The 27,751-nt window shown below is 36.2% G+C and overlaps 1 protein-coding gene across 8 annotated transcripts; it reads left to right on the top strand.

Moving 5' to 3' along the window:
* Positions 1–91: 91 nt before the first annotated feature.
* On the top strand, positions 92–27,349 carry LOC116168888 (probable phospholipid-transporting ATPase IA). 8 transcript variants are annotated; one of them, XM_031484885.1, is made up of 17 exons: positions 92–483; positions 546–1,147; positions 9,388–9,538; positions 9,587–9,770; positions 9,818–9,978; positions 12,599–12,796; positions 12,850–13,127; positions 13,175–13,284; positions 13,349–13,558; positions 13,608–13,740; positions 13,791–13,999; positions 16,881–17,306; positions 17,354–18,160; positions 18,208–18,326; positions 18,380–18,514; positions 18,562–18,663; positions 26,840–27,349. In XM_031484885.1, the coding sequence occupies exons 2-17, from the start codon at positions 1,060–1,062 to the stop codon at positions 27,273–27,275; spliced, it is 3,747 nt and encodes a 1,248-aa protein (XP_031340745.1). In that variant the 5' UTR covers positions 92–483; positions 546–1,059; the 3' UTR covers positions 27,276–27,349. The 8 variants fall into 8 exon arrangements, with proteins under 8 accessions (XP_031340745.1, XP_031340747.1, XP_031340744.1 ...); XM_031484889.1 differs by lacking the exon at positions 92–483 and adding an exon at positions 26,134–26,165 and having other exon boundaries at positions 495–1,147; positions 26,840–27,079; XM_031484891.1 differs by lacking the exons at positions 92–483; positions 26,840–27,349 and adding exons at positions 26,134–26,165; positions 26,571–26,662 and having other exon boundaries at positions 495–1,147.
* Positions 27,350–27,751: the final 402 nt, after the last annotated feature.

Genomic DNA, 27,751 nt, shown 5'->3' with positions numbered 1-27,751 from the left:
TGGGCAAAATCATTGGGTTATCCTTTGCACGCCTACGCCACTGCTAACTTTATTTACCAACTGACAATACCAATACCAGTTTTGTGTGGTGTCGCTCATTACGTGTTAGTGTCGTAATAGAGTCTTTTGTATGCGAGTGGATGAATAATTTTTCACACGTCTGTCAACCAGTAGATTTTGGTCATGAGAATAACGGCCGTCTAATTATTACGCCATTCGTTTACGTTATAACATGTATTTTATTTAATTAAAAATTTGACTTAAGTAACCTCGACGTACCTATTGTAAAAGACATTTTTTGTTGGTAGCCTTGTAATAACTTGTTGCGTCACATTACCAAACAATTCAATTGTTATCACTTATCATTTATCAAGGGCATTGCTACGGCATAGTTTCTATGCAGTGCAGTGGCTCTCTCTCAATGTTTCGTTATGCGTAAATATCCAAACAGAAAAGAATACGTTAATTTGGATTTAATAGCAGGTAACGATCTTCGCTATACCTCTTGGAAGTCTGGGTTCTACCGGCCTTTGTTACACTTATAGGGGTGACATTTCCTGGCACTCCCGACTTGGGAAGACGCGCGTCGAGGTGCGGCTATTTCCCACAGGGAACAGGTCTATTAAAAGGACACGGAAGTATTTGGGTGTGACCGCGCGATGACCGGATTTTTTTGCAATTTGCTAGTATATCGTATCGTCGGTGTGTAAGCGATTCGATCATCGGTTCAATTTATCACGAGCAATTATAGAAAATGATGTCACCCCTCTCATTTAAAATTGACGGATTCACTTGCACCTGATGTACTCTTAAGCGGTCGTTTTTTTATCGATCATTACCTTTTACGTTGAAATGTCATAAAATGCACGGATCGTTAAAATCACCACCTAAATAAAGGTCGAATAGTTTGGGAAGTTCTACGATGACTGCATGGTAGTCGGTGGTGGAGCGTATGGGCGAACACGTGCGTTTTGTTTTCGTGGCGCTCGCCTGAACGGTATTAATTTTGAAAGTTGAGCGGAATTTGGTGCGTGTTGCTTTTGTTTATACTGAAGACGGATGCCTCAAAACATCATAGAACTTTCGCCGCTTTCGCCCGAAACTCCCACGAGAGGCCTTATTTCCAGCACCGATTTGGATTCGCCAGGTACCCAGCACGCTTAATTTATTTATACTTAGAATTGCATGCTTTAGGTAAATTCGCTTGTTGCATGCCATGCAAATCCTTAACAATTTATTGAGGACGGACGTCCTCGTCCTTTCCCATTTAAAATTAGGGCACATTCGGCGATTCACACGTGTCTTATAAATATTTAAAGTTCAATCGTAGTGTTTTAAGGAAATTTTCTTATTGATTAATTTATCCTACCGACACGAAATGTACAGTTTTAAGTTACGCAACAGTATAACGGGATACCTGCCTGAACAAATGCGGATTCATTGTATAAAAGGCACGCCAAAACAAGATTTGAATGCCCGTCAGCCGTCAGTATTCGAGCAAATGGGTGATTCAACCCGCGCGTTTAAATTTGGCGTCAACATTTGAAAATATATGGCACTCTGAGCCGTATATTTTGCCGAATATTGCCGCATTTTTACATAACTTATTTCCTTCCCTTCCAGTGATCGACAAAACTAAAATTACCGTTAAATAATACATCAGATAAGTTTAACTGAAACATCGCATTATATTATATGCTAACCCAGTTTCTAAAAAGTTACGTTTAATATAAATACAGGGTGGGGCGTTGTATAGGCAGCCTTACTGAAATTTGAAGAAGTGGCCACACCATTAACTGTTTATGTAAAGGGCGATCAAAAAAAGATTGATGTCTTGTCGTCTTTGGAAGTTTAACCGAAATGATTTTCGATGTAAACAAAAATTCCATAGGTAACTAGACGGCACCCTCAACGGCAACTTTTTTTTGATCGCATAGTATAAGTTATTCATTATTCAATTACCATACGTACTTTTATGTACATAGCCGACCTGCCGACGTCATTAAATGTGGGTGCATTTTGACATATTTTTATAATTTATTTTAGTAACAATTAACTTCCCGGAGATTACTTTAGATTGTATGCTATGAGATATACTTTTTCAAAATATCTATACACCCGAGTGTCCTAAAGATATCAGCAAGGTTATCTGCGTAGGTACTTTTTGTTTTTAATTATAGCGCACCGTCAATTAAATCAATTACAACGTGCATGTTAAAATCTAATGTATTTTCATAAATCTTGAATAAAACTAGATCTCGGAACAAAGCTCGATATAAACGTAAAAATGGACTTCTATTTTAATTATAGGTATATGAAATAAATCCTTATTAAACAAGTTTATTTAAAAAGTTGAATTTTTAGGCATTTTCATTAAAAACCGAGTTAAAAACGTTTACATAACAGTAGGTACAAGCTATCTACTTTTAATAAAATGTCGATCGAAATATAATGCTTTTACGATTCCAGTGAGACGGTACGTGGTTTTCCCTTTTGGAAACGTTTATCAAACCTATTATCCAAATTTGACCATTGTTACACATAAATGCAATTGGATGCAGGACCCGGTTCAACTCCTCAAACTCAAAAATGATGTCAAAATAAGTTTTATAAAGCACGTATGAATGCTAATATTGAATTTTGGAATACATTTTTATCCTTCTTTAAAAAGGTCAGAGGTTTAACCTATGACATTAAATTGATTATCAAATTAACTAAGCCTACTTGATTAAAGGGAATTAATTAATTTTACTCGAATTTAATCGTATAAAAATCTAATATAGCATCGAAACCTCGATCGAAACGTTGTGTCCTAAAAATCTAAATCAATGCGATATATGGAACACCCTGTACATGGGGTGCCCATATCGCATTGATTTAGATTTTAGAATGCATATTCATTGTACTTTTTCCATACTAAAAGAAAAAATTCAACATTTTTCCCAGGCGATTACAATCGTGAATTTCGCAAGCTTAAGTCTGAAAAAGTCGCATTTGCCAAACGTGGTATTTTTTACACATACAGGGTGTTTGATAATTCTTTCTCCATCACAAAATAAACCAAACAATTCATATGTTTTAAAATAATTTAAACTTTTGTTTCTTGTGTGTGTCGTACATCGTTTGTAATATAAAATTCTACTCAATAATACAGTACCTATGTACTTTTTTACGGGCCGCAGTGGCGTACGTAGAAATTTATTCTGGGGGGGGGATTAAACAAGTTCGTGGCACATACAGTCACCCAGTGCGTACTAGAAGGGGGAGGGGTGGGGGGAGGGGTAAGAAATAGAAGTTGGGTTGCACAGGCGAAAAAGATTAGATTAAAACGGTATTTTATTTCTTACTGCTGACAGGCCCCTTTATTGCTTTTGCTTTAATTAGTCAACTCTTGGGCAAAAAACCAATTTCCACAAAAAATTCAAAGGGCTGTAACTTTTGATCTAGTAGCCCGATTTTGGAACTGTTTGAAATTATGGATTCTACAGGCCACATTCTACAAGAAAAAATTTTCCGCTCGATCTGAGACAATTTTTTTTTCGAGCCTCAAAAAAAGGCAGTGTACAACCTTCCTTTTTTACCAAAAATCGTCTACACCAAAATTTCTCGGGAAAAAACTTTTTCTTATAAATTTGGGTGCGTAGAATCCAAAACGATTCGTACTTTTTCGATTAGACGTCTCAATCAAAAGTTATGGGCAAAAAAAATTCCTGTTTTTAAAATTTAAAATTCTTATTTTCGTCATTTCGTGAAAGGCAGGACGCAGGTACCTTACCTCAGTAGCAGTACTAAGTACCTGATACCTATTTGTTATTTTGGGCATCAATGTAGCGAATTGCCGATCGATGCCGAATAGCCAAATCGTTGACTGCCAACACTGATCACTCACTGAATAGTGAATACTGAATACTACAGAATATTTATATTTTAGTGACTTTAGACTTTAACCAAAACCAAAATTGCTCTCTATATATACCTATATATTATTGCCTTTATTTTAAAGTGGGCGGAGCGGATAGCGGAGTATTACCTAAATACCTAATAGCTATGATGATAACTCAATTCTTCTGGGGGGGATATATCCCCTTCATCCCCCCCGTAAATACGCCACTGACGGGCCGTATGAAAAAATAAAATTGATGATTTCTCCTAAAGGAAACGTTGTATTGAAAATTTCTTAACGGTGTCTTGTAGAGCTTAAAAAGTGGTAATGGAAAAGTTCAAATAACATCAGAAAATGATACAAACGAAATCGGCAAATTTCGGTTATTCTGAAATATCTTCGAAAGTAATCGGAATTTTCTGGTTTTCTTAAAAGCATGATAGTAGTAAGTCTGTGATTGCGGATCTTTTCTTTAATTGGACTATCGTCGTATTTCTTTGGCGTCGGAGATCCCCATTATAGACATCCTTATCTTGGACACAGTGTATAATACTATAAAAGGGGTCTTATTTAAAATTCAAAAGGTGTTATCATTTCTGACGAAACAGGAACCTCGACAGGAACATTAAAAAAACATTTGAACTACCTCTTTAAACTACAGCTTTAATTTATAAAAAAAAACTATTGTCATCTGAAGACAGAATAATAATAATAATAATAAAATAAATAAATAAAAAGGGAAGTAGATACACTAGAACCGTTATAAATTTGCGAGCGACGGCGCTAACCGAAGTTCAGATCGGCCGCACGAAACCGGCAAAATAAACAGTGGCGTAACATTGCTTAATGTATCAATAATGATATTAATATCCTACATCTACAATAACGATGTGGATTTTTGATCCGTCACTGGAGAAATTCAAATAGGCCGCCGAGTGGCGACCGTTGCGCATAAATACGGCTCGCCAACTTATAAGGACTCTAGTGTAACTTTTTAGCGCATTTTTTAAGAATTAAAAAAATGCGCTAAAAAGTTACACTAGAGAAAAAAATGTGCTATTGTTTGCGTTTTGTCCGTCCGTCCGGACCCACTTCTGCCCTTTTGTAGTATTTTTTGGGGAATGGTCCTAGAGTCCTGGAATTTTTTTGCAGTAGGTAGCCTATACCTTGAAGGTGTGCCAGACGGCCATCAAATTTCGCTGTCTAAAAGGGGGGGCCCCCACGAATTATTTCCTGAGATGCTGTTTTTGAAAGTAAAACGTGCATAATTTATACGACAACCAATTGGTCTCAGATTTTGCATACGCATGCCTTTATAGTGGTGCCAAATTAAACTTTTGAAAATGGGGGGGGGTAAACACATGTTCTACCCTTCACGGTATTCTAATGAAAGGTCTCATCGAAAGGAACCGTTTTCTACCAACTACTGCCCTTCTTTCTGCCCTCTTATCAAAATACGGGCCGGAGGTGGAGGGGGGGGGGAACTAGTTTTGTTCTTCATGGTACTCTAATGAAAGGTCTTAACGTAAGGAATTAATTTCTACCAACCATAGAGTTGTGCACAATTTATACTTGTTTCTTATCTGCTACCCTTATCGAGGAAAAAAAATCAAATTCAATTTTGTTGTTAATTAGCTAAATGAAAGTATTGTTAAAATATTGCAGTAGGCCCTGGCTTTATTTGGATAATCTCTTGTTTTTATTAGTTTTGACAGTCGCATTTGATATGAAGAAAAAACAAAATTGTGAAATTATAATTAATTAGTCCCTTCCGTAGATACATCATATTTGGGAACACTCTGTATAGCGAGAAGCAACTTATCTGAGATCGATTGGGAATCATAGATGTTGTCTTGGTGATTTGAGATGGATAACCATCACGATTGGGCAAAGTGAAATATAATTTCTAATGAGGTGCTCTATTTAGCGCATGTTTAAGAATTACAAAAATGTGCTATTGTTGAGTTTTTTCCGAGGTTTTTTCCGTCCGTCCGTCCTGACCCAATTCTGCGGTTGTGTAGTACTTTCTGGGGAATTGTTCTAGAGTTCTGAAATTTTTGCTATAGGTAGCCCGAGAGGTAGCCTATACCATTGTTGAAATATTTTAAACAATGCCTATACCTTGAAGCTCTGTCTGAGATAGTGCATACGCACGCCTCTAGTGGTGCCATGTAAAATTTTTGAAAATGGGTTGGGGGGGAGCGTTTTACACTTCATGGTATTGTAACAAAAGGAATTGGTTTATACAAACTAAGCTTTCTTTCGAGACTCCTTTTTGAGGGGGGGGGGGATTAGAAAAAAAATTGGTTTTATTTTTTAATAGTATTTTAGTTAAAAGTATCAACGAAAGGAACTGTTTTTCTACCAACTATCCCCTTCTCTTGCCCTTATCAAAATGGTGAGTTGGAGGGGAAAACTGGTATTCTTCATGGTACTTTAATTAAAGTACTCCACATCATAGGAAGTATATTAACGCTTCAACACATTTTTTTTTATTTTATTGTTTTTTTTTTTTTTAGTATTATTATTATTTGAGTCATAAATTGTGCCATTGTGTATTGTGTTAAATCTTTTCTGTAATAATTTATTAAATGATTGGGTTAAGTGAAAGAGCAGAATTGGAGGCAGTCGCTTGCACTAACTGAACTTCGCCCATTAAGTTGCATTACTTTAATTTTGAAATATGTCATTTAGTTTATTTTTTACTGTAATTGTGTGTATGTAACTTAATAAAAGACATTATTATTATGGTAGGTGTATCTTGTGAGAACTCAGGTCTAGCCTGGTTAACTTATCGCACGGATTCAAATCAAGTAACGATTAGTGTCTGTGTCTGTGTCTGGTGAAGTTATGTAGGGTTCTAAAAAAATAAAAAAATAAAAATTAAAGTAAAAATTCACACACTGACATTGGAAATCTAGGGATAGTATGTAATTCATACTTATCAACATAGCTAATTGATGGCCACAATAGCCAACGCTATCAGGAAAGAAGAAAACAAAACAAAAATATCATTATAATAATTCCTGTAATTTTATTAAATAGAGTTTATTGTGTAAGTATTTCTTTGGCTTTGCGTTTGGGTTGAATACGAGTGGGTTGTGATAACGTGGTGTGGTTATGTGAAGAAGGAGTTTTGTGTTTTTTAACTGTGCTAGGACGTGTAACTTTATTCGGTGGACCTGTCTTTGTGGTACATGTTGCCTTACTAATTATTATTATTATTATTATTATTATTAAAGGTCTCAACGAAATAAATGCGCTAAAGTCCCTTCGATCTCATAAGGTACCTACTGTCACCGTTTTGGCACTTTTGATTATGTATCATCAGGGTTTAACTCGTGCATGTTCTAGCGTTACCATATTCAAATGATGTCTTTATATCTTTATCCAAGAACAAGTGCCTCCAGGGTGCGGGTCTCCGCTAACAACTCGACGCTAACCAAGATGCCCCGAGCGGGATCCATATTGAATCTAAAATAAGTATAACCTTCGGTCTCAACATATCTGCAATAAAAGAGTTAGAGGTCTCAGTAAAGAGAGATCGGTTTCCAGGTTTTTTTCGAAATTGAAAGAATTTCCAAAAATCGCCTAGCTTTTTTGTAATTTTGAAAGTTTGAAATTATGCGACCCAAAAAAATGGACGACACCAAATGACATTATAATTGACAATTGATTGAAAGTTGAAGTGCCATAATCACAATATGGTTTATTATTATGAAAGGCTATTTTCTTTGTATGTTTGGTTGGATTTTGGTGCGCCATTTTAGTATTAGCTGCACCACCACCATTAGCAAAGTATTAGGTGAGAGAAAATAAAGTTCTCGTATGCTTTTCTGTCTGTTTTATCATCAATCAAAGCACATGAAAGGTGACTGTACCAATTTCTTTGATTGGCAGGTTACATTAATAATAACAAAGTTAGCTTTTATTGGCGATTAAATTTTAAAGCGCTATTTTACTATTTGTTTACAACCATTTATTATCCATTTCCTGTGGATTGATTGCACCTCCAGCACCTGATAACAATAATTACTATTCTTAAACATATTAGGGCCAGAAATACATGGTGCGTTTTTAAATCAGATTGGGGTCTTCCTAAAGGCACTCCCAAACGAAAATTCAGGGTAATCCTCAGCGGGAAATGCAAGTAGGTAATCAATTTCTAATGGAGGTCAATAGATTTCCTTTACAAATTGGAAGATTAGGGTTCGCGATTCGTGTGAAAATCGCGCGAGCAAATTGGGAGGTAGAAAAACAAAGCGGACCGAGTTAAAGTGGGAGTTATTTAGATTTCCTCCGATTGTTGTGTTGTGTTCTCATCTAGTTTGAATTTTGCTCTTGGGAAAAGAAGAGCATATTACAGCATTAATATTTCAGTAGATCTCGCACTTAGTATAGAAAGCGAGATAAAGATGAAATCCTGTGGCAACAATGCTAAGAATAAAGAAGGATTCGGAAGCAATTGGAAAGAAATACAAATGAGAACTCTACCAATAGCGTGCGTCATTTTTTCGGTCTTGTTTATGGATGGAAGACTGCATGGAAATTAATAGGTACACTGTCCCGAATTTTTGCGCAAACATTTGCTTCACTAACATTTTTTTGGATCACATTTTGAGTTCCGGCGAACCGTTGTGTCTGATAAAACGCATTTGTAGTTTATTAGTAAATCAACCAAATATACTATGCCGTCTTTAGTTATATTGGCACCGTTTTATTGGGCGCCCCCTAGAGGCGGGGCCGCAAATTAAAATCCAAAATTTGATTTTACAGCAATAGATGTTTCAATTGACCGCTACGAAACGAAAATAAGCTTAAACCTAATTTTATTTTTAATTCAACCGAGTTTTGATTGATTATAAGTTCTGACCCCTGAATAGGATGGCGCAATATTACTTTATTAATGTGATAAATTGAGAAACTCGCTATATATTGTTATCAAACTTCTACCACATCCGTTGTTAATGTCGCCCATTTCGTCAGTTATACTAGAGCGCCTTTAATTTCATTAATTATTCCTATTACCGTCACTTAATGTAGCGAACTCGACGCGCGCGCGTTTCCGTGTGCACTAAATCGATACGATTTTGCTATTACCGTCGGCGTCGCGATGTGAGACCTCCGAGCGGTGCCCATATGGATTTTGAAAATGTAAAATTAGCACAATAGAATCTTCCAATTAATATGATATTACCATAATGGCATTCTACACTAACATTTATAAATTTTTGCGAACGATTGGGGCGGCAATTACTGGGCGTAAGTATTGAATTGCGGAACTACCTACATGTTGATTTCCTCATCGTTTCGCATCCTACACCCTGGCGCCTATTCCGCCAGAAATTACGAATAAGTAGGTAGCCGTAGGTAATTGTTTTGGAGTTCAAGGTTGTATATTTATACAATTTTGTGTAGGTCACTTTGTAACCTTCAGTGTCACGCTGTAAAAAAGCTTATGCGTACATTGAGAAACTCGGCCTCTAATCATATTTTACCTTCAGATCAGCAAGATGGAATTCCACCTACGGAAATGGTACCCGAAACGGTGGTCGTCGGCAAGGATCCAATGGAACATCGTGTGATATTCATCAACCGGACTCAACCTCCCGTACACAAATTTGTTAGCAACCACATCTCGACTGCCAAATACAGGTCGGTAATTCATTTCCTTAGACTCGAATAACCCGGTTCTTTTTCTAGTGTAATTCGTTTCATCCCGTTATTTTTATTCGAGCAATTCAGAAGATGGGCCAACATTTTCTTCTTGCTCATAGCGCTCCTGCAACAGATTCCCGACGTTTCGCCTACGGGACGTTATACCACCCTCGTACCGCTGATATTTATATTGTCCGTTTCCGCCATTAAAGAAATCGTCGAGGACATTGTAAGGACTCGGAACGTGTTTTACTTATAATTCACGTCTCGTTTCAGAAAAGGCACCGAGCAGATGACGAGACGAATTATAGGCACGTCGAGGTGCTGAGGAATGGCATGTGGACGCAAGTACGATGGTTGAACGTGGTTGTTGGGGATATCGTTAAAGTTCTGAATGATCACTTTTTTCCGGCAGATCTCATTGTTTTATCCTCTAGGTATGTGTAGGACGACTGATAACAAAAGGCAGTTGGTAGATAATGAGATGATAAAACTGTAATTTGTTAGGTACTTTATTTGACATTAATTCTCGATAAGCGTTCTCTAGTGGCATGATATTCTCACATTTAGCAAAGATGTGTTTGCATTATTTTTCATATAGCTCAACATTTTAAGCGTTTCATCAATGAACAAGCCGCCTCCCCTCCCCCATTACATTTTTTAAGTAGAATCAATTCGCGATATTATTGTGAATCCCAGCCATGTGGCAACCCTAACGCTCAATGAATGAATGAACAGGATCAATCCAAGAACGTTTCGTAAAAATTTCATCAAATTTGTGTATTTTTTAGATATTTTTACGTGGGATCCAGTTTCCAATTGTTCAACCACTGTTTCAGAGATTTGGCACAAAGTTAATTCTTTTTAAATGCCGCACCCTGTATATCTTAATGTAAATTTTTGTGCATTTTTTTTTCTGATTACATTGATGTATCACAATCTATATTTTTTAAAATGTTAGCTATGAATAAAACCTTATTTTTTACGGTTTTTAAATAGTAAGCCATGATGACTGACACCAATCAATAAGAATTGCCCGCTGTAACATGTCATTTCAAAATTGTTAAAAACATGATATAATAATTATAATATATAATTATATCAAAGGTTGTGATACATCAATGTAATCAGGATAACGAATGCAAATAATTGACGTTAAGATATATAGGGTGTTCTATTTAAAAAATACCAACATTGGGTCAAATATTAGAAACGGTTTTGACTACGCCACTGGATTCTACGTAAAAATATCTAAAAGAAACAGTTTTTATAGTTTTTTCTATCGTACATGGGTTGTAAGGTATGATAACATCCCAAAACCAACCTTTTCGTTTTCACCCTGTACCTGAAACAAATGAAACTAGATTAATTCTGTTTGTGAAAGTTTCACAAAAAAGTGGCACAAGGTCACGAAAACCGCAAATTTCTATCTTTAAAATCAGCTGAGATCACCACAGTCTCAACCAAAATAGGACACACGCTGCATATTAATACTAGGTACTCCATTGTACATATTGTGTCCATCAGAAAATAAGTGAGCTCTGGGAGCCCTGGGATCTTGCACTATGACTAAAAATTCATCTAAACAGGTCCGAAAACGCTTCGTTACCAATCTACAGGGTGTTATAATTTCACTGTACATGGTGAATAAAAGTCAAATAAATTAATGTACTATGAAACATTAAAAAAATAGCTTACAGGGCGTTTTTTAAACACCCTGTATATTTTTCTGTCATCTTTTAGCTCTTCCAAAAACCATCAACTTTTGATAATAATGTCCTGTAGACCTAATGCCATTAACATGCTAAAATATTGTTTATTCTAATAATTGTTGTTGGCCAATATTCGTAAATTGCACGTATCACAGTAGGCCACTAACAAATTTTTCGCAAATTCTTATTTTTTGCAACCTCTGTATCTTGAAACGCATTTCTCGTATGGCAAAAGTGTAATAGGGTTTTCGACTCAGCTTTGTCTTAGAATTAAACCCCCATTATCCGTGGGCGCGAATTTCTTAAACACGCTGTATGTGAAAACACAAGGTACAATATCAAATGAGAACTGTCAAAACTAATGAAAACAAGAGATTATCGGCATAAATCCAGGGCCTACTAGACCATTTTAAAAATTTAGCTTATAATTTAGCCAACAACCGAAAATTGATTTTCGTACCGCCTGTTAGTCAATGTCTTGTCTTGAAATGGATTAATTTATAACAGTTAAGTATTTATATTTATCACTGACAATTTATAACATAACACGAGCGCATCGATGTTGGAACTAACTCGAAACACAATTCGATTTGGTTATATAGAATGTTTTTTCGAGTGCTCCCGAACGCTTCCGAATATTCTAAAACAAACACGTCATATTTCGCGGAAAGAATGCGTCAAATCCGCGTTAGTTTCATATCGGCCATGACTAATCTCTCATGGCGCTCGGGATTTCTTGCATATTCACTACAATAGATTAGGATTACAAACCATCAACAGTATATACTTGAATTACCACGATCATTTAGATCTTTAAAATAAAGTGGAAAGCTGAAATTATTTTTGTTATTTGTGAATCCGTCTCTATAAGATCTAAGCATTTGATTATATGACTAAAATGTTTTTTCCCGGTCGATCTCGGACCAAAAATCGACTACACCAAAATTTCTTGGGAAAACACTTTTTCTATTAATTTTGGTGCGTAGAATCCAAAACAATTCGTACTTTTTCGATTAGACTTCTCAATAAAAAGTTTTAGACTAGAAACAAATTTCGAAAAAAAATTCAAAGGGCTGTAACTTTTGAACTAGTAGCCCAATCTTGGAACTGTTTGAAATTGTGGATTCTACAGGCCACAATCTTATAAGAAAATTTTTTTTCCGGGTCCATCTGAGACAATTTTTTTTTCGGGCCTCAAAAAAAGGCAGTGTATAACCTTCCTTTTTTGCCAAAAATCGACTACACCAAAACTGCGTTCGGCGGTTAAACTCAGGCGCGCCATGAAAAGTCATACTTCTCCTCCGCTTAAAATAATATACCTACTATTCTTTATTGACACTTTCAGTGAACCCCAGGGCATGAGTTTTATAGAGACCGCAAATTTGGACGGCGAAACAAACTTAAAGGTCAGACGCGCCCTTCAATGCACATCCGTATTAACATCAAAGGACGAGCTGTGCAATTTGACGGGAACTGTGGAATGCGAGCCGCCCAACAGGCATTTGTACGAGTTTTCCGGCGTTTTAAAGGAAACGAATAAGGTGTAAGTGTATTTTTGGTAACGATTTCGCTTTTGTTTCATACGGTAGGTTTCAGAGCGCAGGCGATAGGTCCGGATCAGATCTTGTTGCGCGGCGCCATGCTGAGAAATACTTCCTGGGTTTTCGGTTTGGTTATCTATACCGGGCACGAAACTAAATTAATGCGAAATTCGACTACGGCACCGTTGAAAAGGTCCAGCATTGATAAACTAACGAACATCCAGATTTTACTATTGTTCGGAATATTGCTTACAATGTGCATAATTTGTTCGGCGTGCAACGAGGTGTGGACCAACAGGCATGCGGACAAGGACTGGTACATCGGCTTGGAAGGTTGGCTTTTCGGTGTTTAACCACTAATTTCCATATTTCGCTTTCAGACATGATAAATCAAAACTTCTTGTACAATTTGCTGACGTTCATCATCTTATTTAACAATCTAATACCGATATCGTTACAAGTGACGCTCGAAGTAGTACGGTTTATACAAGTGAGTTGGTAAATTTTCATATTATAAATTACAAAAGGGGAAAATAAGGCGAACTTTTCTTCAGGCAATCTTTATTAACATGGATATCGAAATGTACCACGCAGAGACCAACACGCCCGCCATGGCTCGCACCTCCAACCTGAACGAAGAACTTGGGCAGGTCAAGTACATCTTTTCGGATAAGACGGGCACACTCACCCGAAACATTATGGAGTTTAAAAAATGCGCAATCGGTAATACGATTTACAATGTCGACGAAAGTCTCGCGATTAAGGTGAGTTGTCACTGTGAGTAGACGAAGGCGTTATTGTTGCGTTTTACAGCACATTCAAAGCAATCACAAGAATGCGGAGTTGCTACACGAGATGTTAATTTTGTTATCCGTCTGTCATACGGTCGTACCCGAAAAGCCGAAGGACGACCCTTTCGGTATAATTTACCATGCGGCATCGCCAGGTTGGGAACGGAAAAACTAGGCGGCCATTGTAATGTCTTTGTTTTTGTAGACGAACGCGCTCTGGTGTACGGCGCTCGTAAGTTTGGGTATTCGTTTCTAAGTCGCACTCCGGATACCGTTGAGATCGACGCTTTGGGTCAGATACAGAAGTTCGAAATTTTGAATGTGATCGAGTTTACGTCGAGTCGCAAGCGAATGTCCGTCATTGTTCGGGACTCCCGTAACGAGATAAAATTACTATGCAAAGGCGCAGATACGGTAGGTATAATCTCGAGCAGATTTTGGTGTAATTTTTATTTTCGGAAGTGAACCACAAATTTTTTCAACTTATTGCAAGAAAGGTTCTGGGTTCTCACTTGGAACAGCATACCAAAGATCGTCATTTTTGAAAATGCTTTATCTCTTCTGACATGCTTTAATCGTCCAATAAAAACTTATCGCAAACGACCAGATGTGTCTCACTTAAAGCAATTAAATTGAACAAATTGCAAAAGCGATCAAATTTAAACAAGAAAATAATACGCAATTACAAACAATTCTAAAAAGAAAAGTGGACCCTGAGTTGACAAATTCAAATACAATAAATCAACTTTATTCCCATATACAAGGTGTCCCATCATTATTTTTGATGACCGAAATAACGTTCTACACGCATTAATATTTTTTATATAATTGTGCCAGCGTTTTAAAACGACCCCAGTCTGATAAATCGAATGCTTCCATCCTGTGGCAGGAATCGATTCTAATTTGTTTTATTGTTGTGTTTTTTTCGGGCCTCAAAAAAAGGTAGTGTATAACCTTCCCTTTTCACCAAAAATCGACTACACCAAAATTTCTCGGGAAAACACTTTTTCTTATTAATTTTGGTGCGTAGAATCCAAAACAATTTGTACTTTTTCGATCAGACTTCTCAATCAAAAGTTATAGACTAGAAACCAATTTCGAAAGAAAATTCAAAGGGCTGTAACTTTTGAACTAGTAGCCCTATCTTGGAACTGTTTGAAATTGTGGATTCTACAGGCCACATTCCAAAAGAAAAATTTTTTTCCGGGTCGATCTGAGACAATTTTTTTTTCGGGCCTCAAAAAAAGGCAGTGTATAATCTTCCTTTTTTTACCAAAAATCGACTACACCAAAATTTCTCGGGATAACACTTTAATTATTTGACCTCTGTGCTCCAAGGTGAAGGTCAAACAATGGGATTCGTTATGGAGTTGGAGGTCTCTGAAGGTCAGACGTAGACAAAACAAAATCTTGGTTCCATGAATCCATGGCCTACTATTTAAAAATCATAAAAAATAAGGTTTTTATTTTTAGTTCATGCCTAAAATAAAAATATACAGGTTGTACATCAATGTAATCAGAAAAAAGAATTCTAAAAAGAAAAGTGGACACTGAGTTAACAAATTCAAATACAATAAACCAACTTTATTCCCATATACAAGGTGTCCCATCATTATTTTTGGTGACTGAAATAACGTTCTACACGCATTAATATTTTTTATATAAATGTGCCAGCGTTTTAAAACGACCCCAATCTGATAAATCGGATGCTTCCATCCTGTGGCAGGAATCGATTCTAATTTGTTCTATTGTTGTGTTTTATAATTTTATTTAGTGCTGCTCTGAGGCATTTTTTAAATTGAATTCCGTTTCACATCTTTGTTCTGGGTCGATTTCTTCAATTCCAAGTTCAAGCAAGGCCATAATTATTTGACCTCTGTGCCACAAGGTGAAGGTCAAACGATGGGATTCGTTATGGAATTGGAGGTCACTGAAGGTCAGACGTAGACCCGGCGATGCTAATCAAACTTTAAGGTGAAGTACAGGGCAAAATTAAAGGTGAAATAGAGGGGAGATTTGAAGGTGGAATAGAGAACATAATAGAAGATGAAATAGTCATAATTCACAATTTACAGCATCTCTTCATCCACTTTTTGGATGCTCTCCTATTGGATCTTTTTGTTGCTAGTGTTGTTAAGGTGTTCTTTCGAAGTGTGATCTTATGATCATGATTGCTAAAATCGTGAACAAACTGATCATAAAAGTTTTATGATTTGTTTACTTACATAAACTTAACCATACTTTGATCTAGGACGGGGAGGACAGCGGTACACTGTGGTTTATTTAGTAGCGATAAAGTTACACCAGCTTTATTTTGAATGAAAAAAAATTCCCAACGAGAATGTTGCTGTTTTTTTTTCAATCGCGTCGTTACAAAGCGGTAATGGGACTCAGATTGGTGACAAAGTACGAGTTACCTGCAAGCTTAATTTTATGTTAAAACGGATGTTAAGCCCAATTCATAGCAAGGCCGTGTATTTACGTGTGTTAAAATTTACGCGAAGGAACATTTTCGAGTCGTGAAACACTTGTCAAACAAAAGCGTGATTAAATAAATTGACACTTATTGGTGATGAACAAGGATTTTTTCGGATTGCCAACAGTAACTGCTAGTTAAAAGCAAGTTCCTCAAAGTTGAGTGACTTTATTGTGCGATAAATAGAATGTTGTATACAACGGCACAAGGGAGGGAGTTTTGCATTTGCATTTTTCCCGCAATAAATCCTAGTTAATAAATTGGGCAAAATTAATATCGACCCAGCGGAACAGTGGCTTATTATTCCTGTGCATAATCACGTCTCGAAGCGATTTGTTTCCATATTTTTAAAGGGAGTGGCATTTCCAAGGAGAGAAAGATTCGATGTTGTGTAAATTGGTGGGTTATTTTTAGAAATTTGTAATTTTGTTTGAAGTAATTTTAATATTCCTAAAGGAATCGACCCGTGAAAATTATTATTAGCATAAAACACATTTTGTATTGTATTTAATGTTAAGAATCAAATCCAAACAAAGGATTTTGGTTATTTTTTCTCACTGATGGGAAAATTGCATTTAATTTCAGTAATACCATTTCCTTTGGTTGGATTAAAATTTTGTTTACCATTCATGTGTTCACGTGCTGGTTTGTACCATCACCATTTAAAGAGATTGATGTTCTTTGCCTTTGACCTTAGAAGCAAAGATCATACAAGACAATTGTAGCCCAGCAATAAACCGTGGTTGAGCGTTTCTGGCATTAAAGTACAAATACCGAGAGAACATTTCCTTTGTTGTAACGCATATCTTTCATATTTAGGTAATATATGAACGACTAGAGAATTCCACCACCGAATACGGAGACGTCCTATTACAACAGCTAGAAGTATTCGCGACAGAAGGTCTACGTACTTTATGTTGCGCCGTCGCCAATTTAAATCAGCAAGACTACGACAAATGGAAACAGATCTACCACAAGGCGTGCACCTCCATCGATAATCGCGAGGCGAACATCGAAAAGGCGGCCGACTTGATCGAGAAGAAGCTGCGGCTAATAGGCGCGACCGCGATCGAGGACAAACTTCAGGACGGCGTTCCGGAAACGATCGCCGCACTACTCAAGGCCGACATTAACATTTGGGTTTTAACTGGCGACAAACAGGAGACCGCCATTAATATCGGATATTCTAGCCGGCTACTTTATCAGGGGATGCCGCTTATTATTCTAAACGATGACAGCTTAGACGTATGAGGGATTTCGGCAATTTATGTTTGTAAAACGTCTCGTTTTAGGGTACCAGGGAGGCGGTGCTGAGGCACAACGACGATCTGGGCGCGAACTTGGAAAAGCAAAATGAGATCGCGCTAATCGTAGAGGGCAAGACGTTGAAATACGCGTTGAGCTGCGACCTACGGTCCGATTTTATTAAGCTCTGTATTTCGTGTAAGGTGGTCATTTGTTGTCGGGTCTCGCCCATGCAGAAGGCGGAGGTGGTCGAATATATTACTCAGTATACGAAGACGGTCACGTTGGCGATTGGTGATGGCGCTAACGACGTGGCTATGATTCAAAAGGCGCACGTCGGTGTCGGTATATCCGGACAGGAAGGTTTGCAGGCGGCTTGCGCCTCGGATTACAGCATAGCCCAGTTCCGTTTCTTGCTAAGGCTCATATTGGTGCATGGGGCGTGGAATTACTTGCGCATGTGTAAATTGATTTTGTACAGTTTTTATAAGAACATTTGCTTGTACGTCATCGAACTTTGGTTTGCGATCTATTCGGGATGGTCCGGCCAGATTCTGTTCGAACGGTGGAGCATCGGCCTGTACAACGTTATTTTTACCGCTTTACCGCCTTTAGCGCTAGGGCTCTTCGATAAGAGTTGCGGCGCGGACGTCATGTTAAAGTATCCGAAGCTGTACAAACCGTCTCAAAGCGGGGAGTTGTTCAATGTCAAGGTGTTCTGGATATGGGTCGTAAATGGTATGATACATTCTGCTTTACTATTTTGGCTCTCTCTATTAGCCACCAAGCACGATGTTGTTTGGATGAACGGAATGGAGGGGGGCTATTTATTAATGGGAAATTGTGTTTATACAGTGAGTTGGTTGATAATTCAAGGCTCATGTTTATTACTCATTTTTAGTATGTTGTCGTAACTGTATGCTATAAGGCGGGTTTAATTACGAACTATTGGGCGTGGCCTACACACTGTGCTATTTGGGGATCCATCGTCTTATGGTTCTTATTTGTGATAATATATAGGTGAAGCTTGTCGTACATATAGCTAACCGAAAGGACTCATTTGTTTGTTGCAGTAACTTTTGGCCAGTGATACCGGTTGGAACGGTAATGTGCGGAGTGTACATTATGCTATTTTCTTCGGCTGTGTTTTGGTTAGGATTATTACTTATTCCAATGGTCACAATGACACCAGATTTTGTATTTAAGGTGTAAGTAAATTGATCGGGTTGAATTCCTTTATTGTGCTGTTTTTTAGCGTTTATGGAACTGTACGAAAGAGTCTTACGGAGGCGATGCGCGAAAGCGAAATTAGACAAACGGATCCGACGAGTTTGTTTAGCAAAGACGCGAAAAGCTCGTGAGTAATGATTTTAAAACTAACGATAGAATGGCTATATTTTTTTAACTAACGACTTTTTGTTTGCACTCTTACGCACGCGCAGTGTGTTTCACACTTTGGAACAATATTTTTTTTCTTAGATCGTTTTCTTAGAAAATGAACAACTGTTGTTTACTGTACAAGTAGTGGGTTCGGTAGGTAAAAAATTGCATTTTATATGAAAGCATAGACAGTCGAAACCAATTTCACCTGGCGCACCGAAAATGCGTGTAAAATGATGACCAAATTTGTGTTTTTCAGTAATATCTCGGTTATTTTCAAAAATTTAAACTACATTCATTTTAGTCACAGAAAGGATATTTAAATGGTGAACCACCCTGTGACCCAATAAGACTGTTCCTCGGCCATATAAAGAATCGCTGGAAAATATTTTCAAGTTCTAAAAATGACCACTAGAGGGCGTAACTGCCAACTTAAATTTAAAAATTGTATTTTCTTTAAATTTCGCATAATAAACTAAACATTCTATTTTTCACATTTTTAAAGAGAACCAGTTTATCATTTTCGTAAAAACAAAAACTAAATTATTTCAAAATCAATGATGGTGTGGGGCGTTCAATTGTTTTTGCAATAACCTGCTTTAACTTCTTAACCGTTTGACTGATTTTAACAAATTTGGTATGGACGAAAAGAGCATTCCTTGGGCAATGAGAATCAACCAATACCGGGTGATCGAAAAGTAGTACGGACAGATTGAATTTCCTGTAAAACTAAACATTTATAAAGTTGGTAACATACCAAATGTCATTTATGTAAAAGCAGTGGTGGATCAATTTAATCACTAATGCATAAATAAACTACCTTCTAAACTGTTTGCTAATTCCTTAAGTAAAAAACATTAAAAACTTAAAGCGCCCAATTTAAACTGTCTGCAGTTCTTTTTGATCACCCGATATAGTTAATTTAGTGGATTCGAGTTACCTTATGGTGTTTTCTAATATATAAAATTTTTAATAAATAAAAATTTTAGATATTACCAAACACCGTAAGGTAACTACTCGTTTTTATTAAATCTAATATACAGGGTGACAATTTGAAAACTTACCACCCCCCATATCTTAGTAAATAAACGAGATATTTAAAAAAATCAAAATCCGTTTCGGTAATTCGGAGGGGGAATCACAATGACATAGTTGGCGACGCACCCCCTCCAACCCCCTGCGCCCCAGCCACCCCAACTTTTAAATCTTAAATAGTGACCCCCATGTGTGATACGTCGTTGGAAAGCTCTGAAAAAATGCTTTCCAACCATACCAAATAGCATTACATTTAGGTTAGTAATTATCGTGCAAATCAAAAAATAAACATGGAAAATCGTATTTAACTTGAACTTCCAAAGCCGACTCGACAGCAACTCATTTTTGATCGCCAGTTATAATCTATTCTCAAACTCTTGTCGAACCTTTTCAAATGTTGGTTTTGCAATATTTCGACATTCTTGAATTATTCTCTGTCTTAGTTCGTCTATGTTCGCCGGTTGCGTTTTAAATACGACAGATTTCAAATGTATCATATTAGTTTATTTTTTGATTTGCACGATAATTACTAACCTAAATGTAATGCTATTTGGTATGGTTGGAAAGCATTTTTTCAGAGCTTTCCAACGACGTATCACACATGGGGGGTCACTATTTAAGATTTAAAAGTTGGGGTGGCTGGGGCGCAGGGGGTTGGAGGGGTGCGTCGCCAACTATGTCATTGTGATTCCCCCTCCGAATTACCGAAACGGATTTTGATTTTTTTAAATATCTCGTTTATTTACTAAGATATGGGAGGTGGTAAGTTTTCAAATTGTCACCCTGTATATACAGTGTGTAAAGCGATGGGGAATTTTTTTTTCAATATTGATTTATGAAAAAAATTTATTCTTCATAATATGTTTTGCTTGCTTTGAAAGTACCAATAACGTTTCGATTGTTTGTGATTTGATAGCAATACTCTATCTTAATGATAATGTAGAATAACATTCAATAAAAAAAATTAGTTTTATTATTTTTCCAGATTTCTATAAATAAATTTTAGATTATCGAAACGTTATTGGTACTTTCAAAGCAAGCAAAAAATATCATGAAGAATAAATTTTTTTCATAAATCAATATTTAAACAAAAATTCCCTCTTGTATACTCCATCCCTTTACACACTGTATATACAATGGAAAACTTCATCAAACGTAGGTATTAGTGGAATCCTTTTCCGCCAGGGGGCTAGTTTTAACACTGACCCAAAATCCTAAAAAAATCAAATGGAATATGACTTTTTCTTTATGAAAAAGTAGCTAAATATCACCCAAAGAGGCCAGTGAAAACCGTTTTTCAAACTCTCATTCCTAACCTCAAATATTGAGAAATTGAGATTAATTAATTAGTTAATAAGAATGCTTAAATTGTATCTTATTTAACGTATTTCCGGTATTTGTCGATGGCGCGAAAGATTGTTTGGAAAAGGACACTTTTAGGTAGGCCTTGGAAAATTAAACAAATGAAACATGATGATGATAGAAGGGTGTTGCAATTAAAGGATACCAACTTTGGGCCAAAGAAATCTTTTCTAAAATGCCGATTTCTAACCAAGAAGCATTTATTTAATATGCTGGCGGCGATGGTTTATGGTCGATTGGGATAACGCAAATAGAAAAGATGCAGGCAGCAATGGTTGCATTTTGAAAACACTCAAAATATATCGCCAGCATATTGAATGCTTCTTGGTTAGAAATCGGCATTTTAGAAAAGATTTCTTTGGCCCAAAGTTGGTATCTTTTAATTGCAACAGCCTTGTATATCTTAACAATTCAGCTTTAGTCGTTTAGATTCTTTAGATTTTCACATTTTTCCAGTTATTTCGAATTCTCAGACTTTTTGGATTTTTCAGTTTTGCAATTTTTCCGTTTCTTCTCCGCATTCATAAGTTCCTTCAGATTTTTTAATTAGTTTCATATGATTCCCCTCAATTTTTTCTTTGAAATTTTCAGATTTTAAGAAGCATAAGGCTCTTCTGCTCTTTGATACTCCTCAAGTGTTTCTGATTTCGCAGATTCCTCAAGTCCATCAGATTCATAAAGCTGTTCAGATTCTTAATATTTTTGTGATTTTTGAAATTTTTCAGACTTATGATTCTCTCTGGATGGTTCCTTTTATCGGATTTCATTTAGATCCTTGGGTTATTTGAAAAACGGGTTTTCCATACTTATATGTTACACTTTATATTCAGCCTGTATACAGGAAGTGGTTTTACATTGTGTACACGAGATAAATAAATACTCTGCATCGTTGTGGTGATTTTATATAGCATGTTCACAATAACTTACCCTTAGCATAAACGTAGAGCTTATTTTGCTGAAGTCATATCACGATTTTTACTCTCTCCCTGTTTCTATGAACTTTGCAATATACCGCGTGTTTTATTTTGGTTGAGACTGCAGTGTATCTAGGCGGTTTTTAATGATAGACACTAGGACTTGCCTTTTCGCGACCTTGTGCCACTTTTTGTGAAAATGAATACCAATCTAGCTACGTTTGCTTTTGAGGTACAGAGTGAGAGCGAATAGTTTGACTTTTTGGGATCTAATTTTTTCCGTAGGATCAAAATAAAATTTTGGATTATACGTTACATCATCTCAATTGTGCAAATGCACGAGCTTTATCGTTTCTGAGATTTGGCCCAAAGTTGGTATTTTTTAAAAGCAACACCCTGTATATTTTAACGTCAATTTTATGCATTCCTGATTACATTGATGTATCACAACCTATGTTTTTTTTATATAATTATACACAGGAGATACGTGGTATGCCAGAAAAACTATTTCGTTTCAGTGGCGGATTTAGGATTTGGTGTAGGGAGGGGCTCATACAATTTTAAAAGTGAATATATTTGTTTAAAACACTTATTATACACATTTTTGGCATATGATATATAATATATTGAACAAATAACTAATTCTTCATAAACGAAGAAAAGAACAAATCAGGAAAAGGCTAAATAGCAAAGTCGCGAGCTTTCTTTTTGTCGGCGCAAATCGATTTTTTTCCACTTTCTACGAAATTTGTGCAATATAGGTATTCTTACACTATTAGAGCATTGTGCGTAGGTACACCATCTTGTTGAAACCAACAGTTTCTGACTTGTTTTTTGTGTGCCGTACATTGTTTTATTCGTAGGACAATATGCTACTCAATATAGTATCTACTTTTTGTACGGGCCTTATAAAATATAAAGTTGATAATGATTTCTCCAAAATGAAACGTCTCTTGTAAAACTCAACAAGTGACAATGAGAAAATATTTTTTTTTTGTATCTGCTCAAATAACATCAGAAAAGAATAAACACGAAATCAACAAATTTCTTGCCTCAGATTTGACCATCTTCATATCTTCTATGGTTTCTGAAATCCCCATGATAGACATCCTCATCTGGGACACAGTGTATAGCTGCACTTCCCCCAAAAGTAGTGCCAATGACGGGTTATACATACCTACTCGTTTATCAATTAAAATGTTATCATCTGGAGCAGCCAGAAGAGCATTAGGTATTAATACATTACAGATAAAAAAATAAAAAACACACTCTCTTTGCCACTTTTTGTGCTCTATAAGATAGCGTTGAGAGATTTTCAAACCACGTTTCGTTTCGGAGAAATCATCAACAATTTTATTTTTTTATATAACCCATAAAAAAGTACATACGGTATTGAGTAGCATTTTTTATTACGAATACAACGATATACGGCACACCAAAAAAAACAAAAGTGGGAAAGTGTTGGTTTCAACGGGATGGTGCAGCCGCGCACAACGCTCTAATGGTGCGAGAACACCTATCGAACATATTTTTCATTTTCCCGGAAATTTGTCCGATAGATATATTTGCATGATTAGGGCGTTGTGCGCGGGTGCACCATCTTGTTAAAACCAAGTTTTTTTTGTGTTCTGTACATCGTTGTAATAAATAAAAAATGTTACCAAATGTTACTCAATACAGTATGTATATTTTTTACTGGTCATACGAAAAAATAAAGTTGATTATTTCTTCGAAACATAACGTTGTATTGAAAATCTCTCAGTGTCTTGTAGAGCTCAAAAAGTCACAATGAGAAAGTGTTTTCTATTTTTTTGTGTCTGTTCAAATAACATCAGAAAAAAACCAAATCAACAAATTTTAGATTTTCAGGCATATCTTCGGAAGAAATCGGAATTTTCTAGTGTTCTCTACAGCATGATAATAACCGTTTAATTGCGCAACTTTTTCCTAATTTGACCATGGTTGCGGAGATCACCATGACAGACATCCTTACCTTGGACACAGTGCCATGTATCATATTATTCAACTTTTTGAAATGACATGTTTCTATCATTAGCCATTTTTATTGATTCGAATGATTAGTATCAGGCTGCTTTAGTTACCATGGATACGCAATAAACAAAACAAAATCTTGGTTCCATGAATCCATGGCCTACTATTTAAAAATCATAAAAAATAAGGTTTTTATTTTGAGTTCATGACTAAAATAAAAATATACAGGTTGGACATCAATGTAATCAAGAAAGTGACGTTAAAATATATAGGGTGTTGGATTTAACAAATACCAACTTTGAGTCAAATCTCAGAAATGGTGGTCCAAAATTATTTTTTACTACACCATTGGATTTACGTACACGTATTTAAAATAGTCACTTTTCACTTTTTTGCTATCTTACAACATGGGTAGTAAGATACAACAGTCGAAAAAGTCAAAGCTTTCTTTTTCACCCTGTATCTGAAACAAACGTAGCTGGATTGATCCTGTTTGTGGTATTAAAAGTGGCACACATTCACGAAAACCACAAATCTCTATCTTTAACGGCTGAGATACACTGCAATTTCAAGTCTCAACCAAAATAGGACACATGGTACACAAAATAACAAAAGTTCCATAACATTAGGTATATTTTGAAGCATTGAAACACAATTTTAAAAAAATTTTGGGGATTAAGGGTTGTAGCCATAACTACGATTGATTTTAGTTGTAATGTAACCGAACAGGAATTAACTGCAACAAATGAGTTGCAGAAACTTAATTGACAATTGATAATTTTAAGGGATGCATCCTTTGGTACTGCGGATGAAATTGATTCTTCAAGTGCTTACTTCTACCAATAATTAAGTGCCTTGCTTTCATCATAAAATGCAACTTACGCCGAAAAATGGCAAAAAGTCCGCCGCTTCCACTAAACATGTCGATTTTCATTTTTCCTATGAAATGGCGTCATATCTTCGATCTGTGAAAAACAAATGGACCAGTGAACTTGCACCGCTTTACCTTGATTGCACCGATTGACGTCATATCATAGAGGTCGCTAGTGTGTCAAAAATGAGACAGTAACACAGCGGAAGTTGAAATTTTTCTGACTCTCTAGAATAAAATTTATTCTCAGAGATGGAGTCGACATAGTCAATATAGGCTGGCGACGATGTAACAGCACCGTAACACCGGCAAGTGACGACTTGTCTTGACATTCAACACCTTGGATACAAACGATAGCTAAAAACCAAAAATACTAGCCTTAGGGGATTAGACAATACCAGTAGAGTTAAGATATCGAACCAATGTTACGGGACCAATTTTTTTTTACAAATCACGCACACTATTGTTCCAATTTGATGAGACACGTTAACTAATAAGCTGCTTTCCGTTTATAGTGGCATGGGTGACTGAATAATAATATGCACAATTTTACTTTGTCCATTGTTTTTGTAAATACTTTACTTTCATGGTATACTATTGTATGTTATGAATGACTTGTAACTGTTTCACCACTAATTTCTAGGGTGTATTGTAACTTTAGAAATTTCTACCAACAAAGCACAATTGAGTGAACTTTCGATTATTCCAAATATATACAATGTAGCTTTAGGAGTATGCGAAGATTCGAATATTTTTCTGTTGCTGAATTACTCCCCACTTTCAGCCAATCGAGAATCTTCAAACGCGTGAGAGGAGAGCGCAGTGACTCTTAGTTCTCGATTAAGAGTAATCCAGCACGTTGAAAATAACGAATTTTTGAGAAGAAGCGCACAAAGACTTTTAGCTAGGGGTGTAGCATGTTCAGAGTCTTTTTAATTTACTTCACAAGATACTAGGTCGATCTAATGACCAAATAATTGAGACCGCCCGTAAATGGCGTCCTCGGCGTGGATTACGCACACTATAAAAGTGATTCTAATTGTCTTAAAGACGCACAAATACAACTGACTTCCTAGCAGTCGACAGTTCACTACAACTAACAATATTTGCTTGTGATATAATTTCGATGTAACTATTTTTATTAATTTTAATCTTCATTTACTAATAAATAGGTATCCTGTGTAGACAATACTAATAAATAGTGTTAAAACATTTTATTTTCCGCATATTATATTTTGTTTCATTATTAATGTGAATTTGTTGTTTTTGCAAGTACAATGCATGCACTGGAACGATTCGCAATGTGTAAGTACCTCATATTTGCAAGTTTTCATATTTACGTAAATCATCGTAGTAGGTTTATGGTCAGTTGCATGTACTAACAGTGCATTTCGCTTGGCTTTAGTTGCACAATCCGATTTATGTATTGCATGTATGTCTAACCTACAGTTCACTTGTGTTACTGCATTCACTGAAGTGACAAACGAAAGATGGTCACCAAGTTCTGGTGATCCCAATTCTCTTCATCCGCTGGTGATTTGTAGCTCATTTTGAAAAATAATAAACTTCAATAGATCTTTTGTTGAGCTTTAGTGAATGTAGTCACTCAACAAACACTGGCATGTTAGGTGCATAACGAAACGCATAACAATGCGTCGCCCCTTATACACAAAAAATAGAAGTTAGAAGTTCGGGTAAAAATGGTTCTAGGATGTCGGAAACCGCCCGCCTACTGAAAAACGTGAGAAGCGTCTTCTTTCGTAAGTCGCACACTAGAGTTGATATGGAGGTCGAATTGGCACGTAAGTATTTCTATAGTTTACACCTGCTAACAGCTTCACACACCGAGTGTACTAACGCTAACGTATATAGAAATTTGAGTCGAGTCACCTTTGTAAATACCCAAAATTGGCTAACGCTTGTTAATCGCGGTAAATACGCGTTGCGTTGTCTAAAACGTGAATGTCTGATTTTACTAGATGGGTTCGCCTTTTCCCAAGAAGAAGGTGGTACAGTCTCGCAAGCCGACGTTATCAGAGCGTACAATACAAACATTCCCAAACCGGACGGGATGTAAACCGTTTTCACCGTATTTGTATTTGTTATAAATGTCTTAAAGGCCAAATTGTGCTTAAGTTAGTTAGACTACACTCCTCGTACATTTTTTTAAAAATTGCATATGTCCATATCTACCTACATTTTTACGATGGATATATAAACTTTTATAATCATGTTCATGTGCCTTGTATAGTCATTCTGATTCTCTACAAACTGCATATAAACAAACAAAAAAGACATACAGTTCTAATTTTTATCGATTTTGAACAAAGTCTGTGTAGTCGATCAAAGGATACAATTTTTTTATACAGTGTAAATGCAGCAAAATGCATAATCTATTCTTGTTATTTATTGTAATATTTATAGATCATAATGTTGAAGTTAGTTATTTAAATAATTGATGTGCATTTTAAATAAATGTCTTACAAATACTTCTTTAATGTGTTTTTTTATAAAAGTTTCATGAAGGGTATTAACAACCGGTTTGCTTTCGTCGCTCCTGGTCCTCCTTCCTTAACAAAATAATGCGCGTCTTCGAAAAATCAAACTGCGCCTGTGTTTTCCAAACTTGAACTTTAATTAGGGTGCGGAGCGATAACACTTCGTATCGCAGGCCGGATAAAGTTTTACAAAAACTACGCAAATATTTTCCAGATGCTCCTTATCTTAATAACACAAAATAACTTTATAAATAAACTAAACAAATTAAACAACATTAACGACTACTAATTCTAATACAAAACAATATCGATTTCAAAATGAAATGAGATGTTCTGAATTGCGTTCCATCCACGGACCTCTTAAAAAAATGGACTCCCAATACAATATTCCAC

The sequence above is a fragment of the Photinus pyralis genome, unplaced genomic scaffold (genome assembly GCF_008802855.1).
Source record: "Photinus pyralis isolate 1611_PpyrPB1 unplaced genomic scaffold, Ppyr1.3 Ppyr1.4_LG4, whole genome shotgun sequence".
Taxonomy (NCBI): Eukaryota; Metazoa; Arthropoda; class Insecta; order Coleoptera; family Lampyridae; genus Photinus; species Photinus pyralis.
The sequence above is the reverse complement of the archived record's forward strand: the minus strand, read 5'-3'. Positions and strand labels throughout refer to the sequence as shown.